Source organism: Amphiprion ocellaris, chromosome 15 (genome assembly GCF_022539595.1).
Source record: "Amphiprion ocellaris isolate individual 3 ecotype Okinawa chromosome 15, ASM2253959v1, whole genome shotgun sequence".
In the NCBI taxonomy this organism is placed as follows: domain Eukaryota; kingdom Metazoa; phylum Chordata; class Actinopteri; family Pomacentridae; genus Amphiprion; species Amphiprion ocellaris.
Window position 1 is genome coordinate 23,131,482 of NC_072780.1, and position 19,779 is coordinate 23,151,260.

Sequence of the window (19,779 nt, forward strand, 5' to 3'; positions counted from 1 at the left end):
AACACTTGATACAGTTACGTATCGCTTGAGCTTTGACCTTTCACCTAAAACCTCACTGGCACACAGAAATGGCTGCCTCTACACAGTCCTTTGTGAGGGTATTGTGCCGTCTGTCGCCTTTTACCTTCCAACCCTTTCGTCGGTATCCGGTAATTTTTTTTTTTAGAACATTCTGTTAATGTGCCTAATCCATGAACGTAACTGGGACAAGCTCGCGAGATAATTTTTTCATGGTGAAGATATGAGAAACGTATAATGTATACCTATTCATATGCGATGTATTAGCTACCTAGCCAGTTAGCTTAGCAAAGAGTAACGGTAGTACTGTGGTGTTATGTCCCTTAAAGTTGTACACGTAAATGGCGTTTGGCATGCTGTGATGGTGGTGGCAGTGAGGTGATTTTCCTTTGCATTCAGTTCTGTCAACAAAGGTTTCCTGTGAGGACATGTGCGGCACTGTCTCCATTTGAGCATCCAAGTCGCCTTTACTGCAAGACAGCATCACTGCAGGATAATGCTGCAGCTCAGGCTAAGGAGACTCTGCAACGTTACAAGGACAGACCCTGGGATTACCTGGGGAGTGAAGGTAATGTAAGGACAATCAAGAGCCTTATCTCAAGCCCTCACGTTTTTGTTTGTAGGATGGGGTTTACTATGTATTCCTTCTCCATCACAGAGTACATTGAGAAGTATGGAACCAATCCGGTGTGGGCAGGGTACAGGAGGAACCACAAAGGAGGCATTCCCCCACAGAAGACACGCAAGACTTGCATTGTAAGATTTCTATTTTATTCCACAGGCCATCGAAAGCAGTACCCTAGTTATCTAAAATAACAGTGATAATGTTTCTGTTCTGTAGAGAGGAGACAAGATATGTGGAAATCCCTGTCCAATTTGTCGGGATCCGAACATTATTATCCATCATCAGGTGGGTTAGTCCTCAGTCTGATCGCCTCATCTGATGGCATGTTATCCACACGCATGCTGCTGATTTACAGTGCATTGTAGTGTTCAGTTATCAATCCTTTGCCATCAAGGTCTGAAGAGTGCATATTTTCAGTTCAAAAGCAGATATTGTGTTATAGATGGTAAGAATCTTTAATTATAACAGGGTTCTTTTACATTTCTACTAAGGTGTCATGTCCAAAATTATTCATAAGCCCAGAAATTGTCACATTTTTTTATTTATTAGTTGTAAATTAGAGCTTTTGCACCATCATTCCAAATGGTCCTAGTAATTTCAACCATGTTCGAGAGCACTGGTTCTCAAGTTTCTTTCTACCAGTGCTCCCTTACAAGATAGAAAATATACCGGGGACCCCCTCATGTGTGTCCCTTGGAAATATTTGATGAAGACTATTTTTCACTCTTCTATAGTCTTAGTTGTGTAAATGAGCAACACATGAGAAATGTATTAGGACAATATTTGACATGTAATGTAAATACCTGCATCATCTCAAAATAGAAAAAAAACAACAATGCAGCTGAAATTTGGTAGCTGCACATAGTAGAGCATGGTAATAATTCACCTTGCATGCTGATAAATAGTTACAAGTATAAATAGTCTTACTTGACATACCGTTGTTTTTCATTGAGGGAAGGATTGACAGTGACTTGACATATACAAAATATTTTAATCAGAAAATTTGTTGATTTTGTCAACAGTGTTTTCCTAGATGTTGTCTGATATCACTGCTTTAAAATGACCACAGGCTAAATACTCACTAAACATGAACAAAACTATTTATTGACATACACTACAATTTACCATTGTTCCATAAATGTATCACATGCCGGCTAAGGTAGATGCTGCTAGGCAGCTGCAAATCATTCAGATAGGTGTGTGACAAAATGCAGTAAAGTCAATAAATATTTGGACATTGACACAATTTTCAGCATCTCTGCTCTTTACACCACCACAATGGATTTGAAATGAAACAATCAAGATGTGCTTCAAGTGCAGACTTTCAGCTTTAATTTGAGGATGTTTACATCCAAATCAGGTGACCGATGGAGGAATTACAACACATTTTAGATGTGCATAGAAAGCACATCTTGATTGTTTCATTTCAAATTTATTGTAGTGGTGTACAAAGCCAAAATGCTGAAAATTGTGTCAGTGTCCAAATATTTATGGCCCCAACTGTGCTTGGATAGTGAAATAATATGAAACTCAGTGGTTTTATGGACATGGACTGTTTTCTATGAGCAGAGCACATTTTACAGGGTTTCTGCAGGGCATTAAAAAGCATTAATAGTCATTAAATTGATTTTGTGAAGATTAAGGCCTTAAATGGCATTAAAAATCATTAAATTTGATTCTCAGTGGCATTAAAAATTCTTTCTGCAGTTTTCAAGAAAAATATTTTATAATAATATGTAATTATAGACTGCGATTCGTCAGATATGTGCATCTCCGTAAACATGCCGAAGCATTGCAATAATTGTTTCGGCTGGTTGGGTACAATTTCCAAAAACTGCATGTTTTTAAAGTGGCCAGCAGGCTGAACCAGGTAGAGGAGAGCTGGGAAATGGGGAAATGCAAATTCCAGCAAAAAATGGCTCAAAAAGGTGGATTTCAGAGAATGACTACAGCCCATGGGTGGTCAAGGGTGGTTCCCGGATTCAGAAATAGTGAAATGTAGGGACAGGTTTCATATAAAATCATCTTTTACAAAAAATAAACCTGTGTAATTTGTTGAGTTCACGGTCATGGCATTGACATTTTTACAGTATAGCATTAAAATGGCATTAAAAAGCATTAAATTTCACTGGTTGATTTCTGCAGAAACCCTGATTTAACTGTCAATGCTGCAGTCGATTGCATTCATACAACTGTGGGATGCCAAACTCATGATTATGATTAGTGTTCATTTAATTTTGCAGCCATAGTACTGTGCTTTCCATCACTAATGGCTAATGCAGCTTTTGGCTGTGCAAGGCACAGAAGCAGTCTGCTAATCGTAATACACTGGCATGTATGTAAACACGTGAAAGTCACAAACCCTCAAAACTGGTGGCATATGTGACAATTTGGAATGTCGTTTGGGTATTTTTTTTATACATCATGGTCATTTAAATTAATGAATCAATTTGTTTTCACTTACCCCTGACAGCATGACCCTTTAAGAATATATATTCATGTTTATTTACAAAAAAAAATGCAGTTAAGTAGCTGTCTTGAGGGTAAATAAATTCTTATGTATTGATAGCTTTATTTTGCAGTTCAGCTGGTTGCCTTGTTTTCCCTTATGGTACACTTCTAACCCATGTGTATGTTGTCGTGTAGAACGTGAAGCTCCTGCAGCAGTTCATTAGTCCCCACACTGGAATGGTGTTTGATCCCACTCAAACTGGTAAGTCACCATATTAATCAAAGTTAGCACATTTGTTAATATACAGCAGTCTCCCTGTTGATTTAAAGGTCACTCACATTGTAATGATTCTGTCTTCAGGTGTGTGTATGAAACAGCAGAAGATGTTAAATCAGGCAATCAACACAGCACGAGACCACGGTATGTAACACAAAGCCAAACCTACTTTGAACTACGGAGTACCTTAGCTTCGCTCTGCCCCTTTAAAGTCTTTTGCTTGGTTCTCTCTTGTCTACATATACTTTAATGATCTAAAAGTACATTTCCTGTCTGTGTAAGTGACTGTAATGCTATTTAATGGCAGCAGGCAAGTATAACTATTGTCATGTCCTGTACAACCCAGTATGACAATATATAATATGATGATTTGATTCTGTATTGGGTGTTGATCTCCAGCTAACTCCAAGTTGGGTATCTGAAACAGTATTTTAGGACTAAGGCTGCCTAAAGTGACAAGGACAAGTTGCTCTAAAGAACTTGAAATCCAGTTAGTTCACAGCTGACTCTGGTGAGATGGAGCTACAGCATCTGAGCCAGGAGAAATGGTAAAAGATGTACAAGTAATTCCCAGCAAATACTATCGCATGTTTGCAGATTTTAGGCTCTCAAAACAGAAGAATGAATAATATTTAGTGGATTCCTGCTCATATCTTTTTTTGCTGGAAATGTCCATTGCAGCAGCAAAAAAAAACTGCTACTTGGAATTGGTTGAAGGTCTACCTACCTAGAGTAGATAACTGGCTAAAATTAGATTAGCTTCATATGAAGAATGACACTGCCCATCTGCCCTCTTTCAGGCTTACTTCCCTTTCAAATTCCATATGTGGAATTTTCAGGAGAGGACTACTCCAATTCCCATGATGCTGTGGGGTCCACACCACCTCCCCCATGCTTAACCACCAGTGATACCTGGTATACCTGGTATAGGGAAATTACACCTGATGACAATGAAGTGGCTAAAGTTAAGACGACATACAAGGCATTTTTAAAGTGATAGACAACAGAAATTATACCACTGCTCATGAGTTCTTTGCAAGTATAAGTTCTTTGTTTTGCTATACAATTGTATAATATACAAGTATGCATATCAAAATTGCTCAATAAAACCACATGATGAAAGATGACTTTATTTTCTTGTTTCGCATTAATAGATCATTATTTCAAGACATTTCATCTGACTGTATTTCTAGAAAGTCTTCAAAGGATTAACTCTGTGCCATAATCCATCTTTTTTTATTAGAGTATTAACTTTGAGACATGCCAGACAGCCTACATGGAGTGCAGCTAGCATATGATATACAGACATAGTGACTCTGTGATCACGCATTGACTTTGTTGATCATGGTCTCGCCCAAAGCCTCCAGCACCTCCCGCTTGTAGTCATCAAAGTCTCCGTCAATCTGGTTGACTGTACAGTCCTCTACGACCCAGAGCTGGCACTGAGTTTCTGTGATGAGCCGGGCGTCATGACTCACAATGATCACAGCTGGACGACAAGGGACAGAGATTTAGTAGCATATAATAAACACTTCTATAAGTGTTGTGCTGTAAAGCTTTATATAGTCTTGGGTTCAGGCATCACTCACTCTCCAGTGTCATCCTCAAAAAGTATTTGCACATTTCAGTGTAGACCCTATTGCACTATTAATCAGGTTCTACTACAGTTTGATAATGTCATTTAAAATTGTACTATTGTTTTCAATGTAAGCCTAGTTCCACTAGGAAAACAAAAATTCATGAAATTTTCTGTGCTAAAAATGTCATTCAGTTTAGTATGTCTTTCACAACACAATAAGGACTTTTCTGATGTGATTACTTTCTAGTATCCCCAACTTTTCATCCTTTTTTCTAGCAGTAACAGCTTTTCATGTTAAATGAGCTGAACAGTGCACGGCAGCACAGGAAGTCAAAGATGTAGATCACGAGTATTTAGACAGCTGAACAAGTTTTGTTCATCAGGCTCTGCTTCAGCACATTTGCTTTGAAATAAAATAATGGATACTAAAATTGAGTTTCAAGTCTCAGCATTCATTTATGTAAGCTAAGTATAAAAAGTGCTATGTAGAGCCCTTCTAACATACAGAGCCGAAAGTTTAGGGGATTTAAAGCGATGACAGATACACATGAAACCTAACAAAATCCTTTGCAGACAGTAACTGAAGTCTTGGACCTATGGACAATAGCAGACACTCTTGGGCCCTTGTGATGCTTACAATGCAGTCAATGTTTAACACAATCACATGACATGTTTGGTCTAAGTATGTAGGAGCTCACAAGACTATGGAACTAGACCTCATGCCAACAGTACTACATCTGGCTGTACGAGTAAATGGAACACTGCAGATGCAAACTGAGGTAGAAACTAAAATTTAAAAAAGGCAAGTGTACCTGTTATCAATACCAAAACTTTGGTATTGTAATTTGTTGAGTGCTTATGGAGCATTTCCTGCCTCTTGACAGCTCTTTTAGTTGAAGAGTCACTCATTCGTGAATTAATTCCTTTCTAACAAATGGCTCACAGAAAATATACAATAAACATTCTTCCTTAATCTTTCTTCTTACCTCCTTTGTATTCATTTATGGCCTCTGATAAGGCATCAATAGACTCAATGTCCAAATTGTTGGTCGGTTCATCCTATGACAGAAAGATACAGAATCATTTATACATGGAATTCATTTATCAACAGGAAGGATAATAGCCCGTATGGCCCTTACCAAGATCAGTACATCTGGCTGACGGCATGCCAGTTCAGCAAACACTACTCTGGCCTTTTGACCGCCTGTTAGAGACAAATTCCAGACACGTTGCAATGAAATGTTTTCTTCATGACAATCTACAGTAAATGTTCCTATTGATTAGTTCATTTTCATACCAGAGAGTTTAGATATCTGAATGGTGTGGGCGTGGCTCTCAAGGCCGAAACGTCCCAGGCACTTCCTGCCATCCTGGTAGGGAAGGTTGAAGTTCCTCATCAGGTACTCTGTGGCTGTCTCCTCCATGTTCAGCTGGTCAGCATACTGTTGGTTGAAGAACCCCACTTTCTGTAGGCACACAAAAACAATCCATTTTCAAATTTTTCTTCATACAAACTGACAGTGCTCTGGAGCCACTGAAACATGATCTCAGTGACCAAAACACAGTACAATATTCAATGGGAGCTAGGTGTTAGCTGTCCAATCCTGTGCTAACACCTTGTAAAATTGTGAACTCGCTTCCAGAGTTCTGTTTAATAAAAATCGAACACAGCACCACTGGCAACCTTGCTTTTGCAAGGAAACTGATCAGTCTTCAAAACCAGTAACTTTTTTACTACATTTGCTATTTGCTTTGAATGAAGATAACATCAAGAAACAATTCAGGCAAGTAACAGCTACTTGATCCCTAAGAAAGTTCTTTTCTTCTTTACTGAATTGTGTGAGACGGAGAGCTCAGTTGACCAATTACTATTTCCCATTTCCCCATTCTATAAAAAATAATAATTAAATAAAATTGGTATTGTTTATGTAACATGCCCAATGAACAATGGGCCATTCCATATAATTACAATCAGATTTTTATGGACAATAACTTATATACATATATTCAATAAAGCCATGCAAAGTTACACCATCATAGTATGAATATTTTCAGTTATGGGCCCTTGAACTTTGTAAGGCGCAGGATAAAATTTTACACCATAGAATTGGTGTTACTTTTTCCAACACTTTCGAGCCCTCGTAACATCATATGCAAATGAGATAGTCACATAAAATGTTCAGTTCTGAGAAACACATTTGGGCCCTGTTAAAAATAACCAAATTAATTTTACATTCACTCCAGGTGTCACAATCTTAAGCCAAACTCTTGGTTTTGTTCAGCACGTTTCTCTCAATAACCAACTTTAACAATGAATATAATGGGTTTCCCTACAGTCACCTCTAATATTTCCTGCAAACACACAACATACAAAAAAGTGTATATATATTACCAGTCAAAAATTTGGAGACACCTACTTATTTAATGGTTTTTATTTCATTATTTTGTACATTGTAGATTAATACTGAAGACAAAACTATGAAAGAACACTTATAGAATTATGTTGTCAACAAAATGTTAAATAAACCAGAAGTTTTATATTTTAGATTCTTCAAAATAGCCACCCTTTGATTACTGCTTTGCACACTCTTGGCATTCTCTCGATGAGCTTCATGAGGTAGTCTCCTGAAATGGTTTTCAATTAACAGGTGTGCCTTGTCAAGAGTCCATTTTTGGAATTTCTTGCCTCCTTAATGTGTTTGAGACCATCAGTTGTGTTGTGCAGAGGTAGGGTTAGTATATAATGAATAGCTCTATTTGACAACTGTTAGAATCCACAGTATGGCAAGAACCAATCAGTTAAGGAAAGGGAAACAATAGTCCATCATTGAGAACTGAAGGTCAGTCCATCCGGAAAATTTCAAGAACTTTGAATGTATGCTCAAGTACAGTCGCAAAAACCATGAAACGCTATAATGAAACTGGCTCTTATGAGGACCACCCCAGGAAAGGAAGACGAAGTCACCTCTGCTGCTGAGGTAAAGTTCATCCGAGTCACCAACCTCAGAAATCACAAGTTAACTGCACCTCAGATTAGAGCCCACATAAATTCTTCATAGAGTTCAAGTAGCAGACAAATCTCAGCAACTGTTCAGAGGAGACTGCATGAATCAGGCCTTCATGGTGGAATTGCTGCAAAGAAGCCACTACTGAGGATGAACAAGAAGAAGAGAATTGTTTGGGCCAAGAAATACAAGGAATGGACATTAGACCAGTGGAAATCTGTACTTCGGTCTGATGAGTCCAAATTTGAGATCTTTGGTTCCACCTCCCCTGTCTTTGTGTGAAGGTAAACGGCTGGTCTCTACATGCATGGTTCCCACTGTGAAGCATGGAAGAGGAGGTGTGATGGTGTGGGGGTGCTTTGCTGGTGACACTGTTGGTGATTTATTCAGAATTCAAAACACCATGAACCAGCATGGCTACCACAGCATCCTGCAGCGACATGCCATCCCATCCAGTTTGCATTTAGTTGGACCATGATTTATTTTTCAACAGGACAATGACCCCAAACACACCTCCAGGCTGTGTAACGGCTATTTGACCAAGAAGGAGAGTGATGGAGTGCTGCATCAGATGACCTGGCCTCCACAGTCACCTGACCTAAACCCAATCCAGATGGTTTGGGATGAGATGGACCACAGAGTGAAGGCAAAAGGGCCAACAAGTGCTCAGCATCTCTGGGAACTCCTTCAAGTTGGAAAATCATTGCAGGTGATCACCTCATGAAGCTCACTGAGAGAATACCAAGTGCGCAAAGCTTTCATCACAGCAAAGTTGGGGTACTTTGCAGAATCTAAAATATAAAACATATTCTGGTTTGTTAAACACTTTTTTGTTTACAACATAATTACATATGTGTTCTTTCATAGTTTTGATGTCATTAATATTAATCTGCAATGCAGAAAATAATTAAAATAGATAAAAACCATTGAATGAGAAGGTGTGTCCACACTTTTGACTGGTACTGTACTGATGTACTTTGTGTCTCCAGCATTCCTGAATTGTAAACAGCAGCATTTCATACAGACTATAGATACATTATTTTCATTTGAAAGGGCTGTGGTAATAAGCTGACAGAAAAATAAAGCTTTTAACAGTTGAATTTTTCCTGTCAACGTGCACATCCACTGAATAGCTACTATTGTCAATGAACGTGATTTGTTTCATGAACAGCATTATTAAACCCATTAAGATACAAAGCAACATAAATGTGTACCTATGCGTGTGTTTAGAGGGCAGCTTAGGTCAAAAGTGGGTTAAAGGTGTCATATGGAATTCTAATCCAGTATATTTTTGTCAGATTCAGTAAATATTTCCTCATAGACAGCTATGTGCTTTTTTTTGTTTGTTTGTTTACTGTTTTTACCATTTTACTGTATGTGGTTTTTACTTTTTTAAATTTGTTTGTTTTTATCGTTTGCTTACTGGAATGCTCGTGTAAACTGCTGTAAAACAAATCGCCTTTCATTGGACAAATAATAAAGTTGAGTTGAGCTGAGTTGAGTGCTGTCAGCTTCTCTGTGCAAATTTTTAAAAATCTGATGTTCACATGCAGTCATGACTCTGTAACCTAACCAATCCACATAACCCTATTCTAGCTTGTAATGTGACTGTTAGAGCTTGCGTACAGGACATGGGAAAATAATAGAGGGGAGATCAGCAGAAAGCAGACAGTGGGAGCAAGAAGACACATGCCAACTATCTAGATATGTTACCTCGTGAAATATCAATCTTACTCCAGAATCATAGACTCCATCTTTAATTACCCCACCAAGGAATATGGTTGAGTTATGTGATGATCAGTGTCTGTTTGTCCTTCTGTTGACTTGTCTGTCAGTCTGTGCGCAACATTACTCAAAAACAGACTAACAGATTTGGATGAAATTTTTAAGGAAGGTCAGTAATGACACAAGGATTACCTCATTAGATTTAGGGCAGTGACGCAGCTTACAGTTTTGATCAATGGATTTGTTAAAAATTTCTGCATCACTGTAACTATAACAACAAGTGAACACTACGTCAGCTACCTGCTGACGATCACAGGTTGCGATCCTACTACAAATCGTCCGCTGCGGACTTACTGGGACTTATCTGTAGGAAATCATGCAGGGAACAACTGATTAAATTGTGGGGGTGTTTCTGAGTCCCATCACTTCCCACCGCCCGCTACTTATGTAAGACACGCCATTTGGTATCCGCACATAACGTACACATGCATAACACACGCCTGTTCTCAGCACAAGGTCATTTTGTTTGTCGGTGCATCTATATTAAATGGTCACATTCTATGTTGCTCTGATCTCAATTTTTTCAAGATTTTAGCTGTTGGAAATGAAACGACTGAGCAGCCTTGGCAGAGTACTGTGCTCTCTGAGTACTTTTCTTGTTCATATTTCTTCAGCCATGCTGGGCTACGTTAACACAATATAATGATGAAAACATTATAAAAACCAGTGTTAGAAGAGTAAATACAAATGTTTCATTAGCTCTATGTAAAGGCAAACAGGGTGAATCAACACAGTTTAGAAGCTTTGGGTCCTGCCCCTAGTTGGTCAGAAGAGAGTGACTTTGTGTGAGTATATTGTAGAATATGTATTTTAAGAGTCTCTCCTCCACAGTAAAATACTCACCAGGCGATGATTCTTCCTCATCTCCCCTTTTGTCTAAAAAAGAAACAACACACATGAAACCAGTGTACTCATTTCTATTTAAGCAAAATTATAATTGCATTTGCATATGTACACTCTTACAGGATTTAATTTCCCAGTAAGCAGCAGCAGCAGGGTACTCTTTCCAACACCATTAGGCCCAACAATGCAAACTAGAGTAAGACAAAAATCATGTTAGAGAAAGAGAAATGGTGTGGACAGCATTTCAGGAAATACTTCACATTTTACAAAACAAACTAGAATAAAAGCTGCAAGCAGCGTTGAACAGGCCCTCGCACACCCACACATGCTAAGACATGGCACATGACGAGGTGTGGAGTATATCAGGGTGGGGCAGAAATGTCAAGGCGTTGACACTCAACTCCAGCACTCCTGAGATATCACTTAATGGCAGTCTAGTGATACAGCCCTGTTTTCCTCCTTTTTAAATCTTCTACCAACACAAGTACACAAATATGGGAACAATGTTTGCTGGGTTAATGTCAGTGATTTCAGCAATATCCTGAAATGATCACAGAAGCACCATACTTACTCCTGGAGTCCATGTCAATGCCAAAGTCCACATTTTTGAAAAGGGGTTTCTGGCCCTCATAGCCAAAATCAACACCTGTAGAAAGCATACAGACAAGACATCAAGGCTCAGCGTTTCACCAGCAAGACAGACAGACTCAATTTTTTTGTCAAAATTCAAATTACACATTGAAGCAAGTGGACAGAGCTGGAATAAATAAAAATAAATAATAACTGTAACAAACAAAGTTTTCAGACTTTTGAAATCTCCACTACCACTGTGAAAACATATAGTTAAAAAGTGACATGAAGGAAGCATTATTAATTGGTCCACTTCAGTTTGACCCTGTCATGACTGAAGGTTTATCTAACTACACTATGAAACCAGCCGCTGGGACATGGAGCACGGCTGGTTTCAGCAATTGTCAAAGTCAGACACACAGTTGTGATCAAAACTTTACATACATTTGTAGACAACACATATATAATGGCAGTCTTCAGTTTCAAGTCACTCCTACAACTCTTAATTTTTTTATGATGGAATGATTGAAAGACATGCATCTTTGTCACAAAAAACAATCATGCATTTCAGTTCTTTTAATATTTGGATCAATATTGGTGCTGAAATGTGGAAAATTCTTCCCTAATTACTTCACACGACTCAAAGAATTGCTGCTTGTGCATGCCTATCTGTAATTGTGACAGTTCAGACTACGGAAATGTTAGTAGGATCAACTTAGTAAGACTGTCTGAACAATTTTACAGAAATGTGACCGCGGTGCGCATTCAGGATAAAAATGAGTAAACTGAAGTCCTGCATTTGTAGATGTTCTTACTGTGTAGTCCCAGTATAGGTGGTGAGAGAGGGGGTGGGTTGGGGAAGGTGAACTTGACAGTGTACTCTTTAGGTCTCTTCAGCAGCTCAGTGGCATCCTGGCTCTCCTCCTCCTGGCCTCCCTTCTTCTTGCCCTTCTGTTGCTTTCTGGTCAGGGCCTCCTTAGTCTGCTTCTCCTGAGAGGAAACATTTTAACCCATCTGGTGTCAGCTGCAAAACCAACTTCATGAAGAACTGATGGATAGAAGCATTCGTGTCAACATGAAATCGTTAAATACGGCAACCATACTCACAGCCTGTTTGGTGGACTTGCCGCCAGCTTTTAGCTCTTTGAGTTTCTTCTCCTGTTTGTCATACTGTTTCTGCAGCTCTTTCTGCTTCTGCACATACATCTTCTTGAAGGTCACTTAAAGAAATGCAGAAAAAGAAATGTAAAACAGGATTTCCACTATAAGATTTCAGCTGTCTTACTCCCTTTCAATCTAATTCTAACAGAGTCCCCCTTATTTTCCACAAGATTTCCCCACATTTCAAGCACCTAGCCTGATAAAATATCCTATTAATTTTATGTAATTCAGTGCAGCAATTATTCAGAGTTGATTCAATTTTAAATTTAAGCAAACGACAAAAACGTGTACTAAAACTGCAAAGCAAACAGGGTTTCATCACTGACAAGTACACAGTCAAATCGTTCTTAAGAATACATTTGAGATCCATTGAGGTAGACATATTACGATTTAAAATAAAATAACTCTTGACTGTGAAAATAGACAAGTAATGGTGAATTGAATGAATACTTACAGTAGTTCCCCCTGTAATAGTAGAGTTTCTGGTTGTCTAAGTGGATGATATCTGTACACACATCATCAAGGAAACTCTGGTCGTGAGATACTATGAGGAGAGTCTTCTTCCATCCTTGAAGGTAGCTGTGCATGGAAAAGACAATACACAAATTCCTTAAGAACAGGCTAAGACAATTCATGCAAATATTTTAGAGCTACAATGGCATAAAATCATTTCCAATATCAATGCTGCAGCTAGTTTTGTAACAGGTGTAAGTCAATCAGCGAACAGACTAGAAATGATCCAATGTTGTTTTAATTTAGGTTTTCCTTGCTTTCATATGGATTTAGGCCCCAAGTGTGCTCTTTGGTTCAGATTCAACACACTTCTGATGACCCTGTTTTGAGAGATCTGAAGAACTCAAAACACAAGAATTTGCCAGAATTCTTAAACTTTCATTACTGATAAAACTGACTTTTCTCTTTTTGAAAATTGTTCAGCTGTCTTTTATATTACTGTCTCAACCCCAACTACTGCCTAACAAGGTGACAGAGGATTTGGCAGGAAACAAATGGGCATTTACAAATGCACTGGACAAACACAGTTTACTTAGTTGAGATGTTTTTTTTTTTCAAACAAAACATCCAATTAAATGATTTTTCATTTTGGAACAACTTCCAGGACTTAAACTAGATGGCCTTGAATCTCAAGTCACTGTGTCAAATATGAAGTCAACCATTTCCACATGAACAGACACAGACCTTAAGCCAATAGCTTCTTAAGAAAGTCACTGCAATACACAGAATCAAATATTTTTTGCAAATTGCTTACAATAATCCTCTACATTTTTTTCTACATACATCTCTTATGTTATTTATTCAGGATTTAGATTTTTAATAAATATGCAAAAAATGTTTCATTTTGTAATTGTGAGTTATTGATAGTTTTTTGATGGCAAATGGAAAATGCATCTATCTTGCAAGGAGCAAAATGAAAAGTAATACATAGATGTAATAGATATGTGATATGAAACTGATATTTTGTGTACTAGTTACCTAGAGCTATTGAATACTGCTTTCAAATCAACACAGTAGCTCTATTTATATGGCTCAGTCTGCCCAGCTTTGTCGACCACGTGTTGCTATCAGGGACGGAAATAAATTCTAAGATGACAAAATTTAAAAGGAACTTAACCAACTGGCTGAAAGCAGTCAGAAAGAAGGAGAGAGAGACTTAAGTAAGAGGGAGAGAGGGAGTAAAGAAAAAGTGTGCATGTGAATGACGTGAAGTGTGTGGACCTTCACACAGAATTGGAGTCCCTGTTAAGACTTAAAAGCAGGATGGCTGCTGACTCTGAAACCAGTAGCACACTGAGAACCAAGCAAGATTCCAAGTTAAAGCTCTAACAGGTGTAACCCTGCTTGGCTAAGCTAACTTCTCTAATCCACAGACCAGTGTCAACTGACCTAATTAATATTCTTTCCCATTCTCAATCCCAATCAAAGATTACCACTATTAAACGATCTATCGTATGATTCAGGAAAACACATTTGCTTAAAAAGATGTTTATACTTGTTAAGCCAGATGACAGCATTTAGGTCCAAGTGGTTGGTGGGTTCGTCCAGCATCAGTAGAGTGGGTTCCATGAACAGGGCTCTGTGGGTGCAGAAGGGTGGGTGAAAAAGAACCTCTGACAGGTTAATGTTGGACCTATTCCACCCAGAAATTGTGGTGTATGTGAATGTGTGAATAGTGTACCTTGCCAGGGAAACCCTCATTCTCCACCCACCAGAGAACCTCTTGGTGGGTCTGTTCTGCATTTCAGGGGTAAATGACAGACCAGCCAGGATCCTTCTGGCCTTGGCCTCAGCTGCTGCTGCTCCAATTGCCCTTAGCTCTTCATAGACCTGTCAAGTAGAAGAAACACTGAGATAGTGACATAGAGGACGCACAGCTGTACCTGCCTGTTAGAACATCTGACCCTGGTATGCTGTGTTCTCTTAAGGACTGCCTATGTGATATAAAAAAAATAAATAAACTGTTGCAAAGAATCTTGGCAACTGGTTTGACAGCAACTTAAGTTTAGCACAGCACACCACAAAGCTTGTGCAATCCTGCCTTTATCATCGTTGTCTCATCGTCTCCTCAACCCTAGGAAAACACACTCTAACAGTCTTTTTCCCGTACTTGAATCAAATATCACTTCATAGACTCCAGATTGTGCAGAACCCAGCTGCCAGGCTGAACCAAAACACAGAAACTAGAAGAAATCACTCCCATTTTAGCCTACTTACACTTGCTTCCAGTATGTCTTAGGACAGATTTTAAGGTTTTACCGATTACTTTGCTTTTCTCCCAGCTGTATTGCCGACCTTTAAGTATGTTACGTGTCAACATGTACTTTGAGATCCTCAGGCAGAGGTCTTTGTCTGTTCCAGGGGCCTGACTGAAACCTAAAGGGGGCAGGGCATTTCCAGTCAGGACCCCAAAGCTCTGGAACGACCTGCCTGAGGATATCAGGTCAGCCAAGTTAGCAATGTCTTTTAAATCAATTCTTAAAACATATTTTTATCAAAGAGCCCTTCCTGATTGTACATGAGTTTTGATTTTCTTCAACTGTCTTTTTATGTCACTTACTACATCTTTTTACATTTCATACAATGGAAAGCTATCTTATAGATCTTTTATTTTTTTCATATCTTTAAACCTTTCCTACCCTGCATAGGTTTTTATATAAATCAGTTTTTTCCTGCCTTTTAAACTTGATGATTAATTTGCTGCCGAAGTGAAGCACTTTGTAATGTGTTTTGAAAAGTGCTGCATAAATAGTAAAAAAATTTAAATAATACACTTTTTTTAAACATGGCTTTCAGTCACTCAGACATACACAGTTTTATGTAAATGTTTCTCACAGACATACCTACAATAGTCACAAAGAGTGTAATTTGTCAAGCACGCGAGATTGTACATTGTATCAAATGATGTATAATAGATAAATGTAACAATAAAATTTGTCAAGCTGCCCAAATAACTAACAGCCTAGTTTATTTATGATTTTCTAAACACTGAAAATTCTGTCCATGTATGAGGACAATCCACCTACAATTTATGAATAGTAAAACAAAAAACATCCAGACAAGTGTGATGAAGCTCAGGATTCAACCTAAGGATGGTCACTCTGTTATAAACGACTTGACAGCTGAGTAGCTGTTTGTATTAACAAGCCATTGAACAGTTATACCTAATAAAGTAGCCGGTGAGCGTAGATTTAGTGTATGTCATGGCACAGAAACATCACCAGTGATAGCTACCAATTATCTTCCGATAGGCTTAAGCAGGGGACCCATCTCCATTCTAGCCCTGTTTGACTTAAGTGCTGTAATACAAGGATCAAAATATTTTGTTCTAAATCCTTGAAGAGATGTTTAGATTGTCTGCCATGAATATAAAAATCACAAAAGCAGCAGCATTGCAACAGGTCCTAAGTGGTCATTTCCCAGGTGAGGGATCAATAAAGTTTATCTTATATTAACTCATTAAAGGTTACTGCTATTCCACTCTGCCAGTTAACCAAGCTGTATCTGGTTTTAAATGATCACAGCAAAGTTATACACGCACCTTCTCCAACCTCTCAGCCACAGCGTCCTCTCCCTTCTCCAGACGAGCCTGGAGCTGTTTCTCCTCCTCCAGAAGCTTTAGACGGCGGGTATCTGCCTTCAACACCGCCTGCACTGCCGGCGTGTCATCAGCTACCACCTCTGAAAGGAATACAAATGTATGACAGAGTCAGTGAGTTACAACGGCATGGATACAGACAGAAAAATGACAGTGAGGACACTGACAGGTCACCTACCCTGTTCACACAGCAGCACATCAATGTTGGGGGGAATACTGAGAGCTCTGTTGGCTATGTGTTTCAGTAATGTGGTCTTTCCTTTGCTAAAAGATGAGATGAACACGAGAAAACACTGATTCAGTTATTACAGTGTGAACAGCAAACTAAAAGCATAGGCTACTTTTACAAGCTACAGTAATATATATTATATGAATATTAAGCAAAATGTCTGGAACAGAGGTGAACTTTCCCATGAGTGTCTGGCCTACCAAAATTTTTCCAAAAGCATGTCAACATCTCAGCCAAAAGAACCCAGGTGAACATCCAAAGAACTGCAGACCTCACTCTCCTCCATTCAGTTCAGTGTACATAATTTAACAATAAGGAAGACACTGGGCACAAATGGCATCCATGGAGAGTTGCAAGGCGCAGTCCACAACTGACCAACAAAAACGTAAAGGGTTGTCTAGCAAAGGCAAAAAATATCGAGATGAGCCCCAAGACTTTTGGGATAACATCCTGTGGGCTGATGACCGGGAACGGGACCTGTCACATCTGGTGTAAAGCTAATACTGCATTCCACAAGAAGATCATGATACCAACAGTGAACCATGGTGGTGGAAGTGTGATGGTGATCTATCAGAAAATCCTCCTGGAGAATATCCACCATCAGATCATGACATAAAGTTCAACACTAATGGTTTATGCAGCATGACAATGGCCCAAAGCACACAAAGAAGTCCACCTCTGAATGGCTCAAAAAGAACAAAATTAAGGTTTTTGAGTGGCTGAGTCAAAGACCAGACTTGAATCCAACTGAGATGTGGGCTTTAAAAGAGCAGTTCAGCCTCAAAAAACATCTAATGTACCTGAATTAAAACTATTCTGCAGAGAAGACTGGACCAAAATCACCTCCATGGTGATGTAAAAGACTGATTGCAAGCTATCACAAATGTTTAACTCCAGTTATTGCTGTCAAAGGACCAACTAGTTATTAGGTTTAGGAGGGCAATTACTTTTTCACAAGAGGTGATACAGGTTTTCAACAAATCATCATTTAAAAACTGCATTTTGTGGACTATCTTGGTCTAATATTACATAAATATAAATATTAGTTTTATGATTTGGAATGTTTGGGTGGGACATTGCTGAGACCACAGAGTGACTGCAGAGAGAGAGCCGGCTGAAGCTGTGCCAAAGAAGCATAGTATGTATGTATTTTGCAATAATTGGTCCAAAAAATATCAATAATCTTGAAATGTTAAATATAGGCTGGGCTATAATTGGTAAATCCCTACACTTGTACATCAGAATAATGTTACTACAACTAGTAGTTTTTGTTAGTTAGTAGTTTTTGACAAAGCTTATAGTTAGGGCTGACTGGGGGACCCTGACGGGGTGAGCTGGTGTTTTCATTTGCTCAACTGACTTCCCCTCTTGATGTCCCTTTAGTTTGCCCCTAGTTATGCTGCTATAGGCCTATGCTCCTGGGGGACCTCTCTTGATGCACTGAGCCCTTCTCTAACTACTTTTGTATTTACTATATATACCATTATTGCATTACACTAACTCTGTTTCTTTCTGTGTCCTTTCTCCGAGTGTCCCTGGTCCCAGAGCTGGATGCTGGATGCTTCAGATGTGTGGTTGTTCTCCCACCAACTGTAACCCTCTACCCCTTTACCTCTACCTCTCTACCTCTTCTGGCCCTCTCAACCCGCCTGGCCAGCAGGCAGATGGGTCCCCCCACATTAGAGCCGGGTTCTGCTCGAGGTTTTTTTCCCTGTTAAAAGGGTGTTTTCCTTGGCACTGTCGCCTTTTGGCTTGCTCTGGAGGTCAGGCATATGGGTTCTGTAAAGCGTCTCGAGACAATTTGACTGTAATTGGCGCTATATAAATAAAATTGAATTGAATTGAAATAATAGTCTATCTTAACCCCATTTACAGCTACAAATAGCAAGAACAAAAAATAACCAAAATATATTTACCCATTTGGTCCAACCAAACCATATCTTCTTCCTGCCACAATCAGTAGATCAGCATTGACAAAAAGCTCCTTGCCATGAGCAGATATGCTGAACCTCTCCAGCTACAAAACACAATATAGATCTTAACTAACAGAAAATACAGAAAACAGACTGCAGCACATCAGCTGTCATTCAGAATTTGAAATCAAGTAGAATTAGCAAAATAAATATACTTTGATGTGTTTCAAGAGAACAGGCAATAGTTAAATCTTCATGAGATTTAGTGAGAAAAATGTAGTAACCTTGATATCAGAGGCATTCTCCAGCATTGCCTGTCTGGAGGACATCTCAGCCTGGGAAATGGAGAAATCTCCCTCCAAAGCATTCTGAGCACGCACACTGGCCACTTGACGCTCATACTCCATCTGTAAGAATACACAACAACAGAAAGAGATGAAAGCCAATTCTTCCTGGTTCTTCTGAAGCAGAAAGTTGACATATCACTTCCTGTTTTCCTAAATTAAAACTGCAAACATTTCTTTGGTCACAATTATTCAGTTGCAAGAAACGTTAACGTTTCACAAGGAAAACTCTTTGCTGTCACCACAGATACAGTTATGCATATTTGCATGTTAAGGCTGTTTGATCCACATAGAAGCATTTGTAGATGTATGTAAGCTAAGTGGTAATCAGGGTGTGGTAGCGGATCACTTTTTGGCACAACACTGTAGGGCTGGGCGATAAATCGATTTTATCAGTTAATTCGAGTTTGTACTTAATGTCGATTTGTTTTAATGAAAATCAATTTTCTCATCAACATCCGCCACCAACGCCTTCCCGCTGGGCTCCCGTAGTTCAGAGTGCGCCCCCCTCCCCCCCGCGCTCGATACACAAACAACATGGCGACGATCGGTGCAGATCTAAAGGCGCGTGTCCACTAGATGCTATTTCCCCGCACGGCAACGCACCGCATCTGAAAATAGCACGGACGGCGGTCACTAGCGGACCACAACATGGTCACATGACAGCTCTGAGCAACAGCAGGCCGCTACGTGCTGACGTCACCGAGCTTTCAGCTGGACAGTCCGGCAGATGAGTCGGATAAACACAGCAGCTCGGCCGCAAATTTCCCCTTTTATTTCAAAAAACATGTCAGCGAAAAGTATTTCTGAAAGCATCTGAGGCGAGAAATAATCTGTGCAGCAGCTGAATCTGTCCTCGTTTTAGGTC

The 19,779-nt window shown here is 39.2% G+C and overlaps 2 protein-coding genes across 2 annotated transcripts in view; one reads left to right on the plus strand and one right to left on the minus strand.

The window, feature by feature from the left end:
• Positions 1 to 4,498, plus strand: mrps18b (mitochondrial ribosomal protein S18B). Its single transcript, XM_023295297.3, has 7 exons — positions 1 to 149; positions 418 to 586; positions 677 to 774; positions 860 to 928; positions 3,290 to 3,356; positions 3,456 to 3,515; positions 4,172 to 4,498. The coding sequence occupies exons 1-7, from the start codon at positions 69 to 71 to the stop codon at positions 4,366 to 4,368; spliced, it is 741 nt and encodes a 246-aa protein (XP_023151065.1). The 5' UTR covers positions 1 to 68; the 3' UTR covers positions 4,369 to 4,498.
• The window catches only part of abcf1 (ATP-binding cassette, sub-family F (GCN20), member 1), a 27,895-nt gene continuing 12,601 nt past the window's right edge, over positions 4,486 to 19,779 (minus strand). Inside the window, exons 10-25 of the mRNA XM_023295285.3 lie at positions 18,852 to 18,974; positions 18,571 to 18,671; positions 16,604 to 16,689; positions 16,369 to 16,508; positions 14,509 to 14,657; positions 14,323 to 14,406; positions 12,769 to 12,893; positions 12,261 to 12,373; positions 11,969 to 12,143; positions 11,155 to 11,229; positions 10,704 to 10,774; positions 10,584 to 10,616; positions 6,248 to 6,416; positions 6,090 to 6,154; positions 5,937 to 6,009; positions 4,486 to 4,860 (exon numbers count right to left, since the gene is read on the minus strand). Of these exons, the coding sequence (XP_023151053.1) occupies positions 4,694 to 4,860; positions 5,937 to 6,009; positions 6,090 to 6,154; positions 6,248 to 6,416; positions 10,584 to 10,616; positions 10,704 to 10,774; positions 11,155 to 11,229; positions 11,969 to 12,143; positions 12,261 to 12,373; positions 12,769 to 12,893; positions 14,323 to 14,406; positions 14,509 to 14,657; positions 16,369 to 16,508; positions 16,604 to 16,689; positions 18,571 to 18,671; positions 18,852 to 18,974 (1,749 nt within the window). The 3' untranslated portion in view covers positions 4,486 to 4,693. The remainder of the gene's footprint in view (positions 4,861 to 5,936; positions 6,010 to 6,089; positions 6,155 to 6,247; positions 6,417 to 10,583; positions 10,617 to 10,703; positions 10,775 to 11,154; positions 11,230 to 11,968; positions 12,144 to 12,260; positions 12,374 to 12,768; positions 12,894 to 14,322; positions 14,407 to 14,508; positions 14,658 to 16,368; positions 16,509 to 16,603; positions 16,690 to 18,570; positions 18,672 to 18,851; positions 18,975 to 19,779) is intronic.

Bases quoted from the DNA above. Each gene is read 5' to 3' on its own strand.
- mrps18b (XM_023295297.3), top strand. From the start codon at position 69: ATGGCTGCCTCTACACAGTCCTTTGTGAGGGTATTGTGCCGTCTGTCG. The intron at 587-676 runs GTAATGTAAGGA...TCTCCATCACAG, and splicing joins GGATTACCTGGGGAGTGAAG to AGTACATTGAGAAGTATGGA. The intron at 3,357-3,455 runs GTAAGTCACCAT...TTCTGTCTTCAG, and splicing joins GTTTGATCCCACTCAAACTG to GTGTGTGTATGAAACAGCAG.